General features: G+C 38.7%; 1 protein-coding gene across 2 annotated transcripts in view; it reads left to right on the top strand.

Annotated features, from left to right (window-relative positions):
• Window positions 1-18276, top strand: part of Cenpf (centromere protein F) — a 51040-nt gene extending 32764 nt beyond the window's left edge. Inside the window, exons 12-18 of one of the 2 annotated variants that reach the window (XM_048809387.1) lie at window positions 524-3921; window positions 5516-8371; window positions 9592-9714; window positions 10170-10329; window positions 11457-11933; window positions 13625-13803; window positions 17314-18276. In XM_048809387.1, the coding sequence (XP_048665344.1) occupies window positions 524-3921; window positions 5516-8371; window positions 9592-9714; window positions 10170-10329; window positions 11457-11933; window positions 13625-13803; window positions 17314-17517 (7397 nt within the window). In that variant the 3' untranslated portion in view covers window positions 17518-18276. The remainder of the gene's footprint in view (window positions 1-523; window positions 3922-5515; window positions 8372-9591; window positions 9715-10169; window positions 10330-11456; window positions 11934-13624; window positions 13804-17313) is intronic. The other variant, XM_048809388.1, reaches the window with a different exon arrangement.
• Window positions 18277-20071: the final 1795 nt, after the last annotated feature.

The raw sequence follows: 20071 nt of genomic DNA, 5'->3' as shown, positions 1-20071 counted from the left end.
TTTTTTTTTTTTTTTTTTTTTTTTTTTTTTTTTAATGTCAGTACTGGGGATTGAACTCAGGGCTTTATGCATGCTAGGCAAGCACCCTGCCACTGAGCTATATTCCTAGCCCTTGCTATGTTATTTTGAGACAGGTTCTCCCTAAGTTGCCCAGGCTGGCCTTTAAATTACAATCCTCCTGCCTCAGCCTCCAGAGTTCCTGGGATTTCAGGTGTGTACCACTGTACATGGCTAGAGGGTAGAATTCTTTTTTTTTTTTTGGTACCAGGGATTGATCCCAGGGCCACTTAACTACCAAGCTACCTCCCCAGGATCCCCCACCCCCTTTTAAAAAATTTTTTGAGACAGGTCTTGCTAGGTGGTTAGGGCTTCACTAAGTTGCTGAGGCTGGCTTTGAACTTGTGACTTTCTGCCTCAGCCTCCTGAGCCACTGGGATTATGGGCGTATGCCACCATGCTTGGCTAGAATTCTTATAGAATAGATAAATATTAAAACATTGACAATTTTTTCTTTTTAAACTAGCTAAGAATACCTCTCAGGAAACCATGTTAAGAGATCTTCAAGACAAAATTAATCAGCAGGAAAACTCCTTGACCTTAGAAAAACTGAAGCTTGCCTTGGCCGATCTGGAAAAACAACGGGACTGTTCTCAAGACCTTTTGAAGAAGAGGGAACATCACATTGAACAACTGACTGATAAATTAAGCAAGATAGAGAAAGAATCCAAAGCTTTATTGAGTGCTTTGGAGTTAAAAAAGAAAGAGTATGAAGAATTGAAAGAAGAGAAAACTCAGTTTTCTCATTGGAAAAATGAAAATGAAAAACTATTAAATCAGTTGGAATCAGAAAAGGAAAGCTTGCAGAATAAAATCAATCACTTGGAAACCTGTCTTAAGACTCAGCAAATAAAAAGTCAGGAATACAATGAGAGAGTAAAGACCCTGGAGATGGAACGAGAAAACCTAAATGTTGAGATCAGAAACCTTCACAATGTGATAGATAGCAAGACCACGGAGATAGAGACACAGAAAAAAGCTTATGTAGAACTACAGCAGAAAGCTGAGATCTCTGATCAGAAGCATAAGAAGGAAATAGAAAATATGTGTCTGAAAACTTCAGAGCTTACTGGGCAAGTTGGAGATCTTGAACACAAGCTTCAGTTACTGTCAAGTGAAATAATGGACAAAGACCAGCATTACCAAAACTTGCATGCTGAATATGAGAACCTCAGGGAACTCCTCAGATCCAAGGATTCTAATCTGGTGTCGAATGAGGATCATCACAGAAGTTGTTTGGTTTTTGAACAGCAGCCTACAGTGAATAATTCCTTTGCAAATCTAACAGGGGAACAAGGAACCATGCTTTCCGAAATAAACAAATGCCACTTAGGTGCAGACCAAAGTCCAAAGCATTCAGCTCTCTTACAAAACAGAGTTGTTTCACTTGAATTTTCCTTAGAGTCTCAAAAGCAGATGAACTCAGATCTGCAGAAGCAGTGTGAAGAGTTGGTGCAAGTCAAAGGAGAAATAGAAGAAAATCTCATGAAAGCAGAACAGATGCATCAAAGCTTCGTGGCTGAAACGAGTCATCGCATTAGTAAGTTACAGGAAGACACTGTCGTTCATCAGAATGTGGTTAATGAAACTTTAGTTGCCCTGGAGAACAAGGAAAAGGAGTTGCAACTTTTGAAAGAACAACTAGAAGCTGAGCAAGCAGAGATTCAAGAATTAAAAAAGAGCAACCATCTACTTGAAGTCTCTCTAAAGGAGCTACAACTTTTATCTGAAACCCTGAGCTCAGAGAAAAAGGATATGAGTTCCATCATTTCTTTAAGCAAAAAAGAAATTGAAGAATTGACCCAAGAGAATGGGGTGCTCAAAGAAATTAATGAAACCTTAAGTCAAGAGAAAATGAACTTAATCCAAAAAAATGAGAATTTTTCCAGCTGTATAGAGGAACGAGAGAAAAGCATTTCAGAGTTATCTGATCAGTATAAGCAAGAAAGACTTCTTTTACAACAGAGATGTGAAGAAACCGGAAGTGCATTGGAGGATCTTCATGAAAAATACAAAGCAGTGCAAGAAAAGAACTCTGAATTAGAATGCTTACTAAAGGAATGCACTGGCATTTGTGAAGACAGAAAAACTGAATTGGAACAGCTAAAGGAAGCATTTGCAAAGGAACATCAAGAATTCTTAACAAAATTAGCTTTTGCTGAAGAAAGAAACCAGAAACTAATGCTAGAGTTGGGGATAGTACAACAAACTCTGAGATCTGAGATTACAGACATCCAAAACAGTTCTCAGAATGAGGCTAATGGTTTAAAGCAAGAAATCATGACTCTAAAGGAAGAACAAAATAAGCTGCAAAAGGAAGTCAATGACTTATTACAAGAGAATGAGCAACTGATGAAGCTGACAAAGACTGAGCTGGAACAGCAGCATCCAGATTTGGAAACAATTAGGGACTCTGTGAAAGAAACGGAGAATGAGATAAATAAATGTGATTTTCAGCTTCACATGGATCTTGAAGTTAAAGACATTGCTCCAGGCAGTTGTACTACACAGTTTATACAATTAGAAGCTTTGGTGAAAAATATGGAATTGAAACTTCAACAAAGTGAGAAGGAGAAAGAGTGCTTGCAGCAGGAATTACAGACAATTAGAGGAAAATTAGGAACTGGAAATTTGCAAGATGATCAGCCACAGGAAATTAGTGGCCTTAAAGACTGTGAAATAGATACAGAAGAAAGGTACCTTTCGGTGCTTCATGACTTGTCAACCAGTCAGAATGACAATGCACAGCTTCATTGCTCTCTGCAGACAGCAGTGAAGAAGCTGAATGAGCTAGAGAAAATGTGTGAGGCACTGCGGGCTGAAAAGCTGGAACTGGTATCTGAGCTTAATGATTCAAGATCAGAGTGTATCACAACAACGAGTAAAATGGCAGAAGAGGTAGAGAAACTAGTAAGTGAAGTTAAAATATTAAATGATGAAAATGGTCTTCTTCAAGATGAGTTAGTGAAAGAAATGTCAGATGGTGAATTTGGTGAGCAACAAAACGAGCAGACGTCATTGTCCTTGAATCCTTTGGATGACAGTAATTCCTATGAGCGCTTGACCTTGTCAAATAAAGAAGTTCAAATGCATTTTGCAGAATTACAGGAGAAATTCTCATCTTTACAAAGTGAACACAAAATTTTACATGATCAGCACTGTCAGATGAGCTCTAAGATGGCAGAGCTACGGTCCTATGTTGATACATTGAAGGCTGAAAATTCGGCTTTGTCAGTGAATCTGAGAAACTTGCAAGGTGAATTGGTAAAGGACTTGAAGCCAGAACCTGAGGAGGGGTGTAATCTGTCACTGTCCTTCTCTTGTGTGACAGACAGCCCTAGCCTGACAAGTTTTGGGGAATCCTCTTTTTACAAAGATGTTTTAGAACAGACTGGAGACCTTTCTCTCTTGAGTAGTTTAGAAGGGAGTATTTCAGCAAACTTGTCTAACATAGATGAAGTATCTTGTAGCCGTCTGGAGGAAAATCTGGCAAAGAAAGAAATCCCAACTGCCCCCATGAAGAGTGTGGAAGAACTTGAGACCCTCTGTCAGGTGTACTTGGAATCCCTCAAGAATCTGGAAGAGAAAATCAAAAGTGAAGGGATTCTGAAAAATAAAGAAATTCAAGAGCTTGAGCAGTTATTAAGTTCTGAAAGGAAAGAGCTCGATTGTCTCAGGAAGCAGTATTTGTCAGAAAATGAACAGTGGCAGCAAAAGCTGACAAGTGTGACTTTGGAGATGGAGTCCAAGTTGGCAGCAGAAAAGAAGCAGACGGAACACCTGTCACTTGAGCTTGAAGTAGCACGACTCCAGCTGCAAGGGCTGGACTTAAGTTCTCGGTCTTTGCTTGACTCTGAAGTAGAAGTAAGTACCTGGGATTACGTGCTATTTCTGTTGGCATGATCAGTAGTCACTCAACAAATGTTGACTTGAAATTGACATGAAATCTAAGTTAGTGTATAAATATATGGTTCAAGGAAATATAAAATATTCCAAAATTTTTCTAAAACCAACTATAACTTTAGAAAAATGAGTAAATCTTATTTGAGGAATACATTTCTATAAGGAGTAGATTTAAAGTGCTACTATTTCAACTATTACTACTATTTATTACATGGGAAATTATTTAAGGTGTTGCTAAAGTCGGGGAAAATTATGGATTCAGAAGGTCTTTAGAATCTGAGTGTTTTCATTGAGAGTTAATAAGGCACACTTATGAATGGCAATATGATAAGGATTTTATAACTCATGCCCTTTTTAGATATTGTAATGTTACAGCATTATAGTCATGAAACTAAATATAGCAGATTGTTTAAAATATTGCTTAACAATTTCTCTCTAACAATTTGCTGTGGTACAAATCTGTGATTTGGTATTATGTCATTTAAAGAGAACTTTATTTCTTTCTCCTTTGTTTTTGTACAAGGAATGGAACCCAGGGGTGCTTAACCTCTGAGCCACTTCCCCATTCCTTTTTATTTTTTTGTTTTGAAACAAGGTCTTGATAAGTTGCATAGGGCCTTGCTGAGGCTGGCTTTGACCTTGTGATCCTCTTGCCTCAGCCTCCTGAGCTGCTGGGATTCCAGGCATGTGCCACTGAGACTAGCAGTCTTTATTTATTGGATACGTACTTGTTTAGTTATTAAGGACTTGGTCCTTTCTCGTTGACCAGTTCAAATAACAATACTGTATAGTTTGAGTCTCTCTCTGTATATTTCTATGAGGTGGGGAGGGAGTTCATGATGAGGGTCAAGAGGACTAGCCAAAATATCAACTCCTTATTTTGTAGACGAAAGGGAAATGAAATGCTTATATGTAATTTATCTAAGAATGTACATGGTAAGTGCTGTATTGGGCATGGAGACCTTGGGCTGGAAATCTGGTTATGAAACATTATACCTTCTTTTATTAAGGAGTATCATAAATATTGAGGATGGAAGCTAAACATTTATATGGAATTTGTTGGCTACTTAATTGATAATCACAAAGAAATCTTTAAATAAAATTTAGTTATAGTTGGGCACAATACCATTATTTTATTTGTTTATTTTTATGTGGTGCTGAGGATTGAACTCAGCCCCTTGCATGTGCTAGGCAAGTGCTCTATTGCTGAGCCACAACCCCAGCCCCACAAAGAAATCTTATATGTAGAGCTAGAGTATTCCTAGCAAGGAAGAAAAAAATTTCAATATATTAAATTTAATTGATAAAGTAACTTATATCTTCATGATGAATACATTGTCATTGCCTTGCACATATTTGGAACCTATTGAATGTTTAGTTGTGTTGAGTATTTGGACAGAGAAAGCAGATGGAAAGATGTGATAGGAAATATGTGATTTGGGAAGATCTGCTTTTAGCAGAAGCCAGATAACATTTTCTATAAAGTAGTAATATTGATTCTCTTTGATGCTTCTTGAAAAATGAAATGCATTCTTGTGATCTATTATAATAACAGGCTATTCGGGACCAAAATGATAGCTGTGACATAAAGGAAGAACATAATTCAGAAACTACAGAAGAAACACTCAAGCAGGATATTCATCAGATTTGTGATAAAGATGTTCAGCAAGACCTCAGTCTAGAGATTGAGAAAATCAGTGAGACCAATACCAATACAGCCAGACTAACAGGAGAGGAGTCTGGGGAGAAGTCCTCAAAAACCAATTATGAGATACCAGCAGAAGACAAAATCCAGGGCTATTCAGGATGTATTTCTGAATTGGCATTTTCTGGTCCAAATACTTTGGTACCCATGGATTTTCTAGAGAATCAGGCATACATCCAAAATCTCCAACTGCAAGTGAAAGAGACATCAAACGAGAATTCGAGATTACTTTATGCAATAGAAGACCGGGACAAAAAAGTTGAAAGTTTGCTACATGAAATAAAAGAGTTAGACTCAAAACTCAATTTACAGGAAGCACAACTGAAGACCAAGATTGAAACATGCATGCAATGGGAGAAAATAGTTGAGGAACTCAAGAAAGAAAAATCTGACTTAAGTGAAAAGTTGGAATCCTTTTCTCATAACCAGGATAACCAGGAGTCATGCCAGAGAGTGGAAGCTTCAGATGGCTTTAGTTCTGATTTGGAGATGGGCACAGATGAATCATCGCATGAAGTTATTGAAGGTAACATATCCCTGGCAGATGACAAATGGAAAGAGAAATTTCTTGATGTGGAAAATGAGCTGAACAGGCTCACATCTGAGAAAGCTAGAATTGAACATCATGCCCTTTCTGTGGAAGCTGACTTGGAAATAGTTCAAACAGAGAAGGTACGTTTAGAAAAAGACAGAGAAAATAAGCAGAAAGTTATTGTCTGCCTTGAAGAGGAGCTCTCTGTGGTCACAAGTGAGAGAAACCGGCTTCAGGGAGAATTAGATTCTGTGTCAAAAGAAAATGAGGCCCTGGATCAGATGTCTGCAAAGATGAAGGAGAAAATTCAAGAGCTGGAGTCTCAACAAGGTGAGAGTCTTCATCATATTCAGGTGGTAGAGGCTGAGGTCAAGGACAAAACAGAACTCCTTCAGACTCTGTCCTCTGATGTGAGTGAGCTGTTGAAAGACAAAGCTCATCTCCAGGAGCAGCTTCAGAATTTGGAAGAGGACTCAGAGGCCCTGTCTCTTGCAAAGCGTGAACTGGAGAACCAAATTGGACAACTGAATCAAGAGAAAGGATCACTGATGAGGGAATCTGAAAGCCTGCAGGCCAAACTGCAGGAGTCAGAACATGAAAAGTTGGCTGTCTCCAAGGCCTTGGAAGTTGCACTGATGGAGAAAGGTGAGTTTGCAGAGAGGCTGGGCTCAACCCAGGAGGAGGTGCATCAGCTGAGAAGAGGCATCGAGAAACTGAGAGTCCGCATTGAGGCTGATGAAAAGAAGCAGCTCCATGTCATGGAGAAACTGAGAGAAAGCCAGCGGGAGAATGATTCCCTGAAAGATAAAGTGGAGAACCTTGAGAGGGAATTGCAGATGTCAGAAGAAAACCAAGAGCTGGTGATTCTCGATGCTGAGAATTTCAAAGCAGAGATGGAGACCCAAAAAACTCAGATGGAAGAGATGGCTGAAAGCCTGAATGTTTTCAAGTCAGACCTTGTCACAGTTAGGGCTGAAAAAGAAAATCTGACAAAGCAACTACAAGAAAAACAAGGGCAAGTGTCAGAATTAGACGAGTTGCTCTCTTCATTAAAAAATCTGTTAGAAGAAAAAGAGCAAGAGAAAATACGAATGAAAGAAGAATCTAGAACCGAAGTGGAGATGCTTCAAACACAATTGAAAGAGCTAAACGAGGAAGTAGAAGCCTTGTATAATGACCAAGAAACCCAGAAAGCCAAGGAACAGAATTTAGACCCACCGGGGGAAGAAGTCTGTCAGCTGAGAAGCAGCTTTGAAAAGCTGAAAGTACACATAGAAGCTGATAGAAAGAACCAGCTCCAGGTCTTGGAACAACTGAAAGAAAGTAAGCATCATGCAGATTTGCTTAAAGAGAGAGCTGAGAACCTTGAAAGAGAACTAGAGCTGTCCGAGAAAACCCAAGAACACGTGATTCTTGAGGCCAGGAACTCCAAAGCAGAGGTAGAGACTCTGAAAGCAGACATTGGAGAGATGACCCGAAACCTGAGAGACTTGGAATTAGATCTTGTTCATACAAGGTCAGAAAAAGAAAATCTGACAAAAGAATTACAAAAAGAGCAAACACGAGTATCTGAATTAGAAACACAGAATTCCTCATTTGAAAATCTATTGCAAGAAAAAGAGCAAGAGAAAATACAGATGAAAGAAGAATCTGAAATTGCAGTGGAGATGCTTCAATCACAATTAAAAGAGCTAAATGAAAAAATGACTACATTATGTAATGACCAAGAGGCCTGTAAGACCAAAGAACAGAATCTGAGTAATCAAGTAGATTCTCTTGAACTTGAGAAGGCTCAGTTGCTACAGAGCCTTGATGAAGCCAAAACTAATTATATTCTTTTGCAATCTTCTGTGAACGGTCTTATTCAAGAAGTGGAGGATGGCAAACAGAAACTAGAGAAGAAGGATAAAGAAGTCAGTAGGCTAAAACATCAAATTCAAGACCAAGAACAGCTTGCCTCTAAACTGTCCCAGGTGGAAGGAGAGAAGCAAGTTTGGCAGAAGCAAAAAGCAGAACTGGGAAATGTGGCAGTGGAATTGGAGCAGAAAGTTCAAATGCTGCAATCCAGAAATGACACTTTGCAGGACACCTTCCAAGCACTGCAGCACTCTTATAAGGATCTAGAGAGTGAGCTTGAACTAACAAAAAGGGAAAAAATGTCTTTTGTTGAAAAGGTAAGTGGCTACATATATTTATATTTAAATATGTAATCACAAGGGAGGGAAACCACTTGTGAATTATAATTCCTTCTAGATGGTGTGTGTCCTGTTGTACCATACTGTGTAAAGATGTATTTGTGGGGTTTTGAACTGTGGGAATGCTGAGTTGGCTCTGATGTAGTAACTGCTGTGACACATTCATAAGGGACATCTTCATGGATTGAATCAAATTTTTAATGTGACACCTGCACATGGGGTAAGCTTTGGATTATGTGTAGTTAACTGGTTCTTGTTGTAGTTCCCTTTCTTCCAGTAAGTACATCAGAGTGGCAGCCTCCCCTTACCCAGTTGAGAGCCACTAATATCAGAGTAACAGGCACTGGTTGGTATTGGAGGGGTCTCTTGCCTTTTTGCCCTGCCTTTTTTACTTTTAGGAGAAAATAAAGACACTGAGCATTCATGGCTCCTAGGATTTGTCTGAGGTGCTTTGTGGTATGAGCTCCTTCTTTTATTACCTTCTTTTGTGCAGTCTTCTGTCTTGTGAGGTGATGATTAAAGGGGAGATCTGCCATTAAAAAGCTTAAATTATTAAAGAAAAAATAAGTGTGGCCCAATATGTTTACTCACTGATCTAGGAAGTAATTTTAATCAAATTAAAATTTTAGTGAACAAATCATAGAAATTGTCAGGAAAATGTAATTCATCATAACTCTTGTGTTTTCCATGTTTCAGGTTTTTGTGCTCTTTGTGAGAGATGGCAGTTAATGTAGACATGATAAGACAAACTGTACCAGGTTGTTTCAACCTGAGGGGGCAAATGCAAATAATACAACTGGTTTTAACTAATCATAGGCATGTTTCTGCAGATGAGTACAATACAGGGGGATTCGTAGAGGTTTACGAACTGATAATTAGCTAAGGTGTGCCTCACTGATTATTCTCTGATGCTTCATTCAAATTAATACCTTTATGAAGGATTTTGAGACATAGTAATATTAGCTATCCTTATTATTCTTTTCCTTATTCCTGTCTTTTATTAAATCTTTGCTGAGAAGAAGAGGTAAGCTTGCCGGTAGGTTTTGAGGGTACTGGTTTAGTGGAATAGAAAGGAAGATTAGCCAGGTTTCATTTCATTGTCTCAGGCTAAAGCAATGTCACAAATAGGTTGTATCAGAGTAGTTAATTTGATCAAAACAGACCACCAAAAGCAGAACCTAATGAACATTAAATTTCAGGTAAACACAATGACTGTGAAGGAAACTGAACTGCAGAGGGAAATGCACGAGATGGTACAGAAAACAACAGAGCTGAAAAAAGAATTTAGTGAAGAGAAGAGCAGGCTAACTGAAGAATTGAAGGTGATGTTGGAAGAACTAAATAACAGCAAAGTGACTTACTCTGGGGCAGGCTCTTTACACTCTGATAATTCAGTGTGCACATTTCCCTTGTTTTTTTTCTAAGACCTGTAATGCACCATACTCTTTTTAGCTTTTGAAAAACTGATACCAGACTTATGTTCTGATCAGATTTGCAGTGATCTCACTATCATGGCCCTGAAGGAGCCATGCGACATTATCTTAGGAAACGTGGTTGATGATTGTGAGACTAACAAAGGAAAGGAGAGAACATTATGTTTTGGGAGACTTAGGAAACTGAGTGGAGGGGTACTGTTGTGTGTGTCTTCAGAAGTTCCGTTTTGCACACAATTCTTAAATTTACAATATATGATTCTTTATTATGTCTTGTAATTGTTTTCCCATATGCTTATAAAGAGAAATTCATGATTTTAATTGGAATTACTTCTGTTTTGTAGAAGGACCATCTAAAATATGTAAATCAGCTAAAGAAGGAAAATGAACATGCCCAGGGCAAAATAAAATTGTTGCTCAAATCCTGTAAACAGCTGGAAGAGGAAAAGAAAACACTGCAGAAAGAGCTCTCTCAACTTGAAGCTGCACTGAAGCAGAAGACAGGTGGGCATTAGCTAAGCACATCAGTTACAAGACTGTCTCCCAGTGGTGAAATAGCATTGTGGTGTGCATGTATAGGATCTGTTTATAGTGCCCTATTCTCAGTGCTGATTTTGAGCACTTATCTATTTTCCAATTTCTGAATTTTGTTCTTGAAGTCATTATAGAATGCAGAAGCAGGCCTGCATTTTGAAATAGAATTATTTCATCTACTCTTCTATAAAATATGCAAAAACCTGATAGTTTTTTAAACAATAGTACCTTTCGTTATTGAGCCTCTAAGAAGAGCTTTTCATGTTGATGCCTACTTAAGTCCTTTCTCCATCAAAGGCAGATTGGCATTTGATCTGCATTGACATTGCTAATTTATAATTAGCTGATTCTGGTTCACTGTGGCCCATCCTCATGATTTGCTTAAAGGGAAAATGTAGGGAGCTGTATTTTTGGGTACGTTGGCAAAATTAAAAAAGCAAAGAAATGATAACTTTCCCTATCAGTTTTCTCCACTTAGCCCTCAGTGTAGCCTGCCTCCTGTGTGGGCAGATGGTGGCGGGCACGGTGTAAGTGTGCTTAGAATGCAGCGTGCAAGACACACAGCACTCTCCCCTGTCGGAAGTGCTCTGGGTGGGAGTAGGTTGGAGTTTCAGGGAGATTTGTAGTGCCCCCAAACTCCTGTCCACCAGGCCCTATATTACCTCTAAATGGTTTCAGAGCCTTTTTGGACTTCCCTATTCACTGGTCCCCTACACTTTTTCAAAGCCATACAATAGAGACTTATGTTTATTCACTTATGTTTAAAAGAATGGGTGAGGAAAAAGCCATTTTTCATGTTAAGCGCTCATGTAATTAGTTTTACAAGGAAGTTTTAATAGGGTGGCTGAAATAGGAGTTTCAGATTTTGGTGACTTTTATTTAAGCTATTCCAATAAGAGCATGCTAAAATTCTGCTAGAATAAGTAGATTCTTCCCAAAATAGAAGTTATTTGAACTCTTAGAACATGAATAGATAAATCTCCATAAATCCTCAAAAAAATTCAAAGAACAGGCCTAAAATTGTTTGCTGCTTCTCAATGCCCAATGTGTCTGGGTCAGCATCAAATTACTATAATATATCATTTTATTTTGGACAGGCAATGTTGTGGAAGCTAAAGTGGATGAATTAATGACTGAGCTCAAAGAGCTAAAAGAAACTCTTGAAGAAAAAACCAAGGAGGCAGATGAATATTTGGATAAGTACTGTTCCCTGCTCATAAGCCATGAAAATCTGGAGAAAGCAAAAGAGATGTTAGAAGCACAAGTTGCTAGTCTGAGTTTACAGCAATCTAAACGTGATCTCAGAAGTTCTCCTTTGCTAACTTCACCCGTTCCAGGACCATCTTCAGTCTCTTCTGTTAGAGAAAAGAAGTCATCATCTGGTCAAAATAAAGCTTCAGGCAAGAGGCAAAGGTCCAGTGGGATTTGGGAGAATGGTGGAGGACTAACACCTTCTACCCCAGAGATGTTTCCTAAAAAAATTAGAAAAACCAGCAAAAGTGGGGTTCAACCTGCTGAGGATGAAGAAGAGACTGAATACGAGCCAGAGGGACTCCCTGAGGTTGTAAAGAAAGGTATGCATAATTTTAAAACAAAATTCTAGGGCTGGGAGTATAGCTGGGCGATGAGTGCATGCTTAGCTTTTGCAGTCTCTAGAACCAAAATTAAAACAAATAAAACAACACCACCAACAAAATAACTAAAATTATATGTGTTGTTTTGAAAAATTCACATGTAAAAGAGTTAGAGGTATTAGATTATTGTGCAACAATCCTAACTGGCCTTAGAAACCACTTTTGAATTGATAAGATATATATCTTCCTTTTGGTCATGAGGGAATGAGTAGGATTAATTACTCATGGCATACTACCTAAAGAACTGGTTGGTTTGAAAAATGACTGTCAAAACCCTTTTAGAATTTGATATTTCTTTGCAGACAAATCTACAAATCAAGGACCCCTCAAGCTTTCTTTTCTTGAGTTGGGTCCAACTCAAATAGTATACAAGCTGGACAGAGGGCCTGGTGAGGTTGACTACCCTGCCTGAAACCACTGAACACTTTTTTTTTTTTCAAAAAAACCAAGTGTGGCTCAGGTACCTGGGGCTGGTCTACAAACTGCCCATTACTAGTTCATGACAAAGAAAGGTTCAGAAATTGAAAGTAAGAGTTTGGAAATTTTCATAGCAATGTGATAATTGCTGTAACGTCAAAGCACATAGACTTTTTTCTATTTTTTTTTTTTTTGGTGGTTCTGGGAATTGAACCCAGGGCTCTGTGCATTCGAGGCAAGCACTCCACCAACTGAGCTATATCCCCAGCCCTGATTCAGTCTTATTATACAAAAATATTACTCCACAGCAGATTGACATTTTGCCTTATCTCTTCCTACCCCCACAAAAATCAGGATGCATTCTTTGCCATAGATGGTTTGAGAAACATTGTTCTGAATAACTAGCCACTATATAGGTAGCTATTTCTCTCTCTCTCTCTCTTTTTTTTTTTAGAGAGAGAGAGAGATAATTTTTTAATATTTACCTTTTAGTTTTCAGTGGACACAACATCTTTATTTTTTTAATTTTTTATGTAGTGCTGAGGATTGAACCCAGCGCCCAGTGCATGCCAGGCGAGCACACTACCGCTTGAGTTACATCCTCAGACTTAGCTATCTCTTTTTGATAGGAGATTTTTATTTATAAAGGCTTAGAAATGATCACTGCTTAGTTAGCCCTGAAGGTCCTTGTGGAGTGTGACATGATTTTATTGTCCTTGGGATTGATCTCCTCTCTTAGTCATGAAGGTCATGTCATTTCCTTCTCTAGAAGGAGATACCCCTAGGGAGTGTGAAGTCCTTATCTGGAAGGCTAGTCTGTCCTACCTAGTCCTGCATGGGAGTGGCTGCCTAAAGCTGCTGTTACCATTTTACATTCCCCTCTTTTTTTTCTCCAGTTCGTATTTTTTAATGAGGCCTGTTAGTGTCCTTCAGATCTTAAAAGAAGAAGCAGAATTTTTTTTTTCTGTGTAATGCTATTTCCCCCCTTTTTTTCCATTACAGTTTTTTATGTTTCTAATAAAAGATAACATATAAATTATTCATTCAATTTGATAACTCCTAGAATAACTATTAAATTTACTACATTGTCTCTGTGACTGAGAGAAGATAGTTTTGGACCTTTATCTTTGTTAAAATTTTGCCTAATAAATGTCATTTGAAGCCTATATAGTATTGGACCTACCAGTGTTGACAGTCACCTTTTTTGGACTTAGGGTTTGCTGACATCCCAACAGGAAAGATTAGCCCATATGTCCTGCGGAGAACAACAATGGCGACTAGGACCAGTCCTCGCCTTGCTGCACAGAAGTTAGCCCTGTCACCCTTAACTTCAGGCAAAGAAAACCTTGCAGAATCCTCCAAACCAACAGCTGGTGGCAGCAGATCACAAAAGGTAAACTACTGTGAACATCCATCCATCTCCTATCTTCGATTCAGAAACTGCAGTGCTATCTGAGCCAGGGTTGGACTCTGCATCCTTTCAAGTCTGATCTTCTTTCTTTCTAATGTGGTATAGATAAGTCAGCAGTGAGCAAGCCCCAGGATAAGCATTACAGTGTCCTGCAGCATGATCTCATTCTCCACCCAACCGACCACTTACAAATAGTTTGCTGAGAAATGACATTGTTGTGTGAAACCTCGGTGGACTTGTAGGAAAGTTTGAAGCATGACTGCTAAAGGATTCAAAGACAGGTTTTGCTTCTGGCCGTGCATATTGCTTATTGTTTGTTTCAGACTTTTTATTCTCACTCATCTGCCTCCAGCTACTTATTGTTTATGGCTTTTATTCTTTATTTTCTGCAGAAAGCACTATTTCATTAGCTATCCAAAGAAAAGAGCTGTTTATGGATTTCTCTGTTGTGATTGTTGAGGATAGGGCAGAATGTTTGAGACCTCTGTATTTCTGAAAGTAGCTTATAAGCAGCCCAGAAAATGTATTTGAAGTATAGAGACTATTTGCTTAACAGATCTTTTTATTTAATATTTATTTTTTAGTTGTATTTGGACATAATACCTTTATTTTTATTTATTTTTATGTGTTGCTGAGGATCGAACCCAGGGCCTTGCATGTGCTAGGTGAGTGCTCTACCGCTGAGCCACAACACCCAGCCCCTGCTTAACAGATCTTTATTCCTAATACTACATATTCCAACAGCTGCTGTTTCTGTACACAGAGTCAGGAGGAGTCAGGTTTGGGTTTCTGGTATAGACTGTGTCATTTCCTGGAGAGTTGACTAGGAGCCACCCTTACTCCCAGTAGAAACCAATATCTATTCCTGTTTGATACTTATGGAGAGCAAATGAAGTATTTGGCCCTCCCTTGAAACAGAAAACTATGGCACTTTGCTAGTCCTCTGTACTTCTATTATCTTAAGGCAGTTGCCTTTCTTGTACTTGCTCAATGTCTGTCTTCTGATTTGCAGAGTGAGTAGGTAGCTGATTATGTCTGTGGTTTACCTGTGTCTTCAATTCTAATGAGAAGCCTGACAGTGAGCAAATATTTGTTGAATGAATGGAGCTGTGAATGTTGTCTTGAAGTGACCAAAGTAATAGATGTTTATAAAGGTATTTTAGGAAATCATCTTATGAAATCAGCTTGTGTTGCTGTTCCCCCTTCTTTCATGAGGAATTGATGGTAAAAGCTGTTCGCATGTAGTGTTCAGATTTATTATCTAAGAAAAAGCTCTTTGCACACTAGGGGGCCTGCTTTCTACACTATTGTTGAGCCTGCTGCTCCAGAGCAGTAACCATGGTTTCCTGCAGATTTGTGTTCTGTGCATTAGCTATGCAGTTCAGTAGGCACCAGTAGTCATGATGAATTGCTAAGCAATGTTGTACACTTTGGAGATGAATGGTGGGGGGTCCTCTTGAGAGGAGTGTATAGGAGGCTTCATGATTAAGTTCAGCCTTTTCAAAACCTGGCCTAGTAATTTTCAATTTAATCCCGTATTTTCTGAGTTGCCCTGTAAACTTGCTTCAATCTGTTAATCATATTTTATTGTTTAGTTTTGAAAATATAGAAGAAGGTATTCCTTCAAAATCACTTGCTTAGACACCCAGGATTATGAGCTTTCCCCTAAGGTGACTGGCTGAATTTTGAGAGAGAGAGTTCTCTCTCACATTGAGTGACATCTGATAAGTTCAAAGGGGGAAAATGGATGAAATGCAGATTATGTTGAATCCCCAATCTTTATTGGGGATGAATAAATCAGGAGCTCCCAGTTTGCTGGGGACAAGGAAGCCAGTGATAGATGGTAGACTTAATCTGACCGTGGACTTGGCATTCAGTGCCAGAGGACCAGCCTTATGTTATAAGCCCATCACGGACAGTGGTGGTTCTGTCTGTGTTTCAATGGGAACCTTGCATAGTTTTCTGCCAGTGAAGTTTGTTTTCACTGAGACATGCACATCATCACTCTCTCCCCACTGTGGCTGCCTTCACTGGTAAGATGATTGGGGTATGGATACAATATCTTAATAGACTAAATACTTGGTGAATTTGACTTCATCTGTTCATGGACCATTCTAAGGTTAACTAACCAGTGTGAGGTTCAAATCCCTAGTTTAAACTCTAATCACAGAATATAGCTTCTTCGATTGAGTATCAGAGAAATAGGGTCTGGAGAGCAGAAGTCAAGGAGTGCACTTTAGGCATTTAATTGGGATTAAGAAAAAGCTTTACTGATTCAATTTATTATTTCTTATGCATTTTCTCTCTTAGGTAGAAAAGATTTGACATTCCTATATTTTGATGCATTCAAGGGAAACAGTTGCTTTGATATTACTCTCTCTCTCTCTCTTTCTCTCTCTCTCTCTTTTAAGATAATACCAATAAAACCCTGTTCTTTTCCTTCAGCTTTTCATGGATGGTAATTTTCCACTTAGTCCTGGTCCTACATTGCTGCACTTGATCTGAGATAGAAGTAAGCTTTCCAGGGTTTGAATTGTTGGCCAGATTCACTGTTTTCCATAATGAAAAGTATTTAACTGCCTTTTAAAGTTACATACTTCCTATGGAAAGAATATAAAGGGGAAAATAATTTCCATTCTCTTTTCTTCTTGCTTCAGAAGGGGGTCCCTGGAAGTCATTCACTCAGGGAACGTTTGTAACATCATGATTTTCCAACATCTGTGCTGACCACCTGTTGGCTTTCTCTTTTTCTTTTAAAGATCTCCTTACTTGTTGCTTCAATTTTTGCCTTTAACTGAGTTGAAGCTTTTCTATACTTCATTTGTCTTGCTCTTTCTGTTTTCTGACTCCGTATTTTTTTTCACTACTAGATAAGTCTCAAATCTTGACTCAGTTTTTTTGGATACCTCCTTCTCTTGAAAGGCAGGGCCTTATAGAGGGCATCTGATAGCTGCCCTGCAGCTGTAATGCAAATCTAGTGGTGAGACAAACAACAACATAAGGAGCCCAATTAAAATATCTTTATATGAAGAATAGGTCCTGGGTCTTCTAAATGTTGTAAATAGAGCTCCTACCTATGAGGTTAGTATTACTCATTTGGATTATACTTATTTTAAATGACAACAGAGGTTCAGTTGGGACAAATGGAGGCAGATTTTGGTCCTCACTTAGGAGTATATTAAACATTTCCCAAGTAATGGAGCATATTGTTGGCAGTGGAGATACAAAAGTAAGAAAGATAGTCTTTGCCTTCTAAGAGTTTTAAATTCTTTCTTGGGAACAAGCTTGGCCATCAGAGGTGTCCAGGGAAGTTGGATGACTTGTTATAAGTTCATGTCTGATGTTCTAACTCCTCTGTTAGGTGAAGCCTGTTCTCAGGGAAGAATATATTAAAATTGTATACAACTTATGAGCTTGGTGACATAGCGCTGTATTTTCATGTTATATACATGTGATTATGATTTTAGTCTCTAACAGAGGTGTGTGTTGCAGGTCAAGGTTGCTCAACAGAGCCAAGGCGGTTCAGGCTCTGCCTTCCAAGAGTCCACCACGAAATCTCTGTCTGTCAATCATCCTCCTGAGAGAAGTTCAGCTGCCAACCCCAGAGAGGGCCTGAGAGCCACTCAAGGCCGTCCTGCCCCAAGCCCAGGTGCTGCACCTGAGCCCAGGAGTAGTGAGAACTGCAAGGTCCAGTGAAGAGCCTCGAGGGTTTGGACTCCTTGATAATGACTGTGGCTGACCAGAAGATACTGCCTATAGGGACTTTTCTTTGGTCAGGGAGCACTTTGTCAGTAGGGAGCAAACCATTCCTTATCTTCTGGATATATTGTCCTCTTTAGATCTCCACATGTAAGTACTGGAGAAGTTTGGAAGCACTGATCCCTTGGCCACCATTGCTGGTGTAACATATCTATTGTAATGTAAATAGTGCTGTATAAAGCGTTTTGGTAATCTGTTTAAAGTAAATAGCAAACAAGGTAACAACCTCTATTTGTATGTAGATTTTAACCACCTCCCCCACAAAAAATGCAATCAACAACTCCCAGGAAAATGCAAAATTTTGCTTTATACTCTTTCCTTTACATGTGTTAGGCATGGAATAATTCTAGATTGAATTTCTGTAAGCTTAGTAAAATGAAAGAAAACCATGCTATGTTTCTAAGGAAAACATGTACATTTGCATACGTGGGTATGTTCATCCTGTTCTTCCAATGTGTTTTAAAAATCATTGCTCACACAGCCTGTACATACATGTGTGGGGGGTACTGGGGAGGTATGTGTGTTTATTTCTTAGTCTGTTGTAGGCTCCTTAGAGGTGTACTGTATCATGATTTCTGTCATTGTGCTTTCTTCATCTTAAAGACCATTATAGTTCTTTGGTCACATCTGGTTTTGTATTAAAATATGGCCTTTTCTCCCTCTAATTAAAAAAAAATTACTTTCGTGTTTTTAAAAGTGAGTCATTCCTAAATATAAAGGTATTATGAATGTTGGCATTATTACTTGTTAACTACAACAGCCTCTTATGAAAGTAAAATATTTGGGAAAATGATATAGATCTTTGAGCACACGTTCAGTGAACATATTCAGGTATATGAAAAGATATGATTTACAATGCAGGTCATAAAGATTGAATGAAAATATGTCCAGCCTCATGCCTAGCACATTGGGTATACCCACTAAATCACATTAGCAAGGATGCAAGTGTATGACATTTTCCAGCTCCATTTATTGATGAGAGTGTTTTGAAAATATGCATGTGTTACGAGCCATTTCAAATTAAAAAAATTCCAATAAGCCTTTATGTCCTTGAATCAGGGGAAAAAAGTTTTTCAGGACATGAGTTAGTAAAAGGTAATTAATTCTTGGCTTTTGGTTCAGATTGATGGTCAACCCTTGACAAAAACATCATTTTATATTTTAAAATTGCCCTTTGCAAACTGGCCTCTATGGTTGGATAATGCTTCAGTCATATTAGTATTCATGTACTGAAAGTGATAGCCTACTTTCCTCTTGTTTCTTCAGTTGCTCAGGGTTGTGGCCGGGTACAAAATCCTTATCATAAATCATCCCAAGGTTTCCATGTGCTCAAGGGCACATCCCTGAATAAACATTGCTGGGATCAGGCCATCAGCTTGGCTGTCTCTAGTGACTGGAAGATTCCACTGCATACACCCTGCTGGGCAGCTTCTTGGGTCCTTGAAAGCATCTTCATCTTTTCTTAGGTTTGCTGAAGCTCCTGATTTTGTTGCACAAATACTTCTGTTACTGACAGTAATAGGTTTGCCCCTTGGTCAGTGCAAAGCCCATAAGCACAACTGGGAGAGAAAAAGATACATTCCTGAGCATGCTCAGTTCCAGGTCATGCTTCTTTATACGTGGCATGTTCAAAAATGGCAGACAGGAAGGTCTCCTAGGTGGAAAATTTAGCATTATAATGGGCAAAGTTTGCTTTAGGTCACGGAGAAGAGGGGCTGTGTTACTTTAGGTGATTTTTATCAATTCCTGTCTTCTCTAGTGGGCCTTATCTGAAATACAACTTGAAAAATTAGCAGTCATTTAAAGGGGCAGCAACTCTTGCCCTTAAGGAGCTTGCCCCTAGAAGTACTTGCCTTAGCTACCATCTTCATTTTTGTAATCATAGATAATTGTTCAGAATTTTAGAAATAAACAGTGGGTCATTCAGTATTATGTTTTCCTTGAGCTGGTAATATGTCTTGTACTGAGAGCTGATCTATGTATGGGTTACAGCCCGGTTCTCAAGTACTTTATAAACTGGTTGAATCACCAATAAGATCCTAGCTGACAAAACACAGTGAAATAGACCAAGTTCAGAAATCTGGGAATTTGATTCTCATTTGTACAATGAGGGTCTTGGTTGAAATTGATACTTTTTCCTTGAACATTCTACAGGAACCGAAATGGCTCTTTGTGTTATTGGCAGTTTTCAGGAGTACAAAGAAATGGCATCTTCAGTAAGAATGGAATTAAACCTTCCGTTTAAATGTAGCCTGATTCCTTAAGAGTTACCTGACACACCTTTAAGATTTGTACTTTTTCTCATTGGACCTCAATTTATTTGTTTAATTTGAACTGTCAATTTTTTTGGATGTTTGAGCCTGGAAAGAGGTCAGGGCACTTATTCCCTAACTGGGAGGGGACACCTGCTTCACTTTCCTACTAGCTTGAATTTGCAAAGGGCTTCTTACGACTCTGAAGCGTGGTTCAGCACATGGATCGTTATTTTAGA

Source organism: Marmota marmota, unplaced genomic scaffold, assembly GCF_001458135.2.
Source record: "Marmota marmota marmota unplaced genomic scaffold, marMar, whole genome shotgun sequence".
Lineage (NCBI taxonomy): Eukaryota > Metazoa > Chordata > Mammalia > Rodentia > Sciuridae > Marmota > Marmota marmota.
Note: the sequence above shows the minus strand (reverse complement) of the source record. Positions and strands in the feature narration are given on the sequence as shown.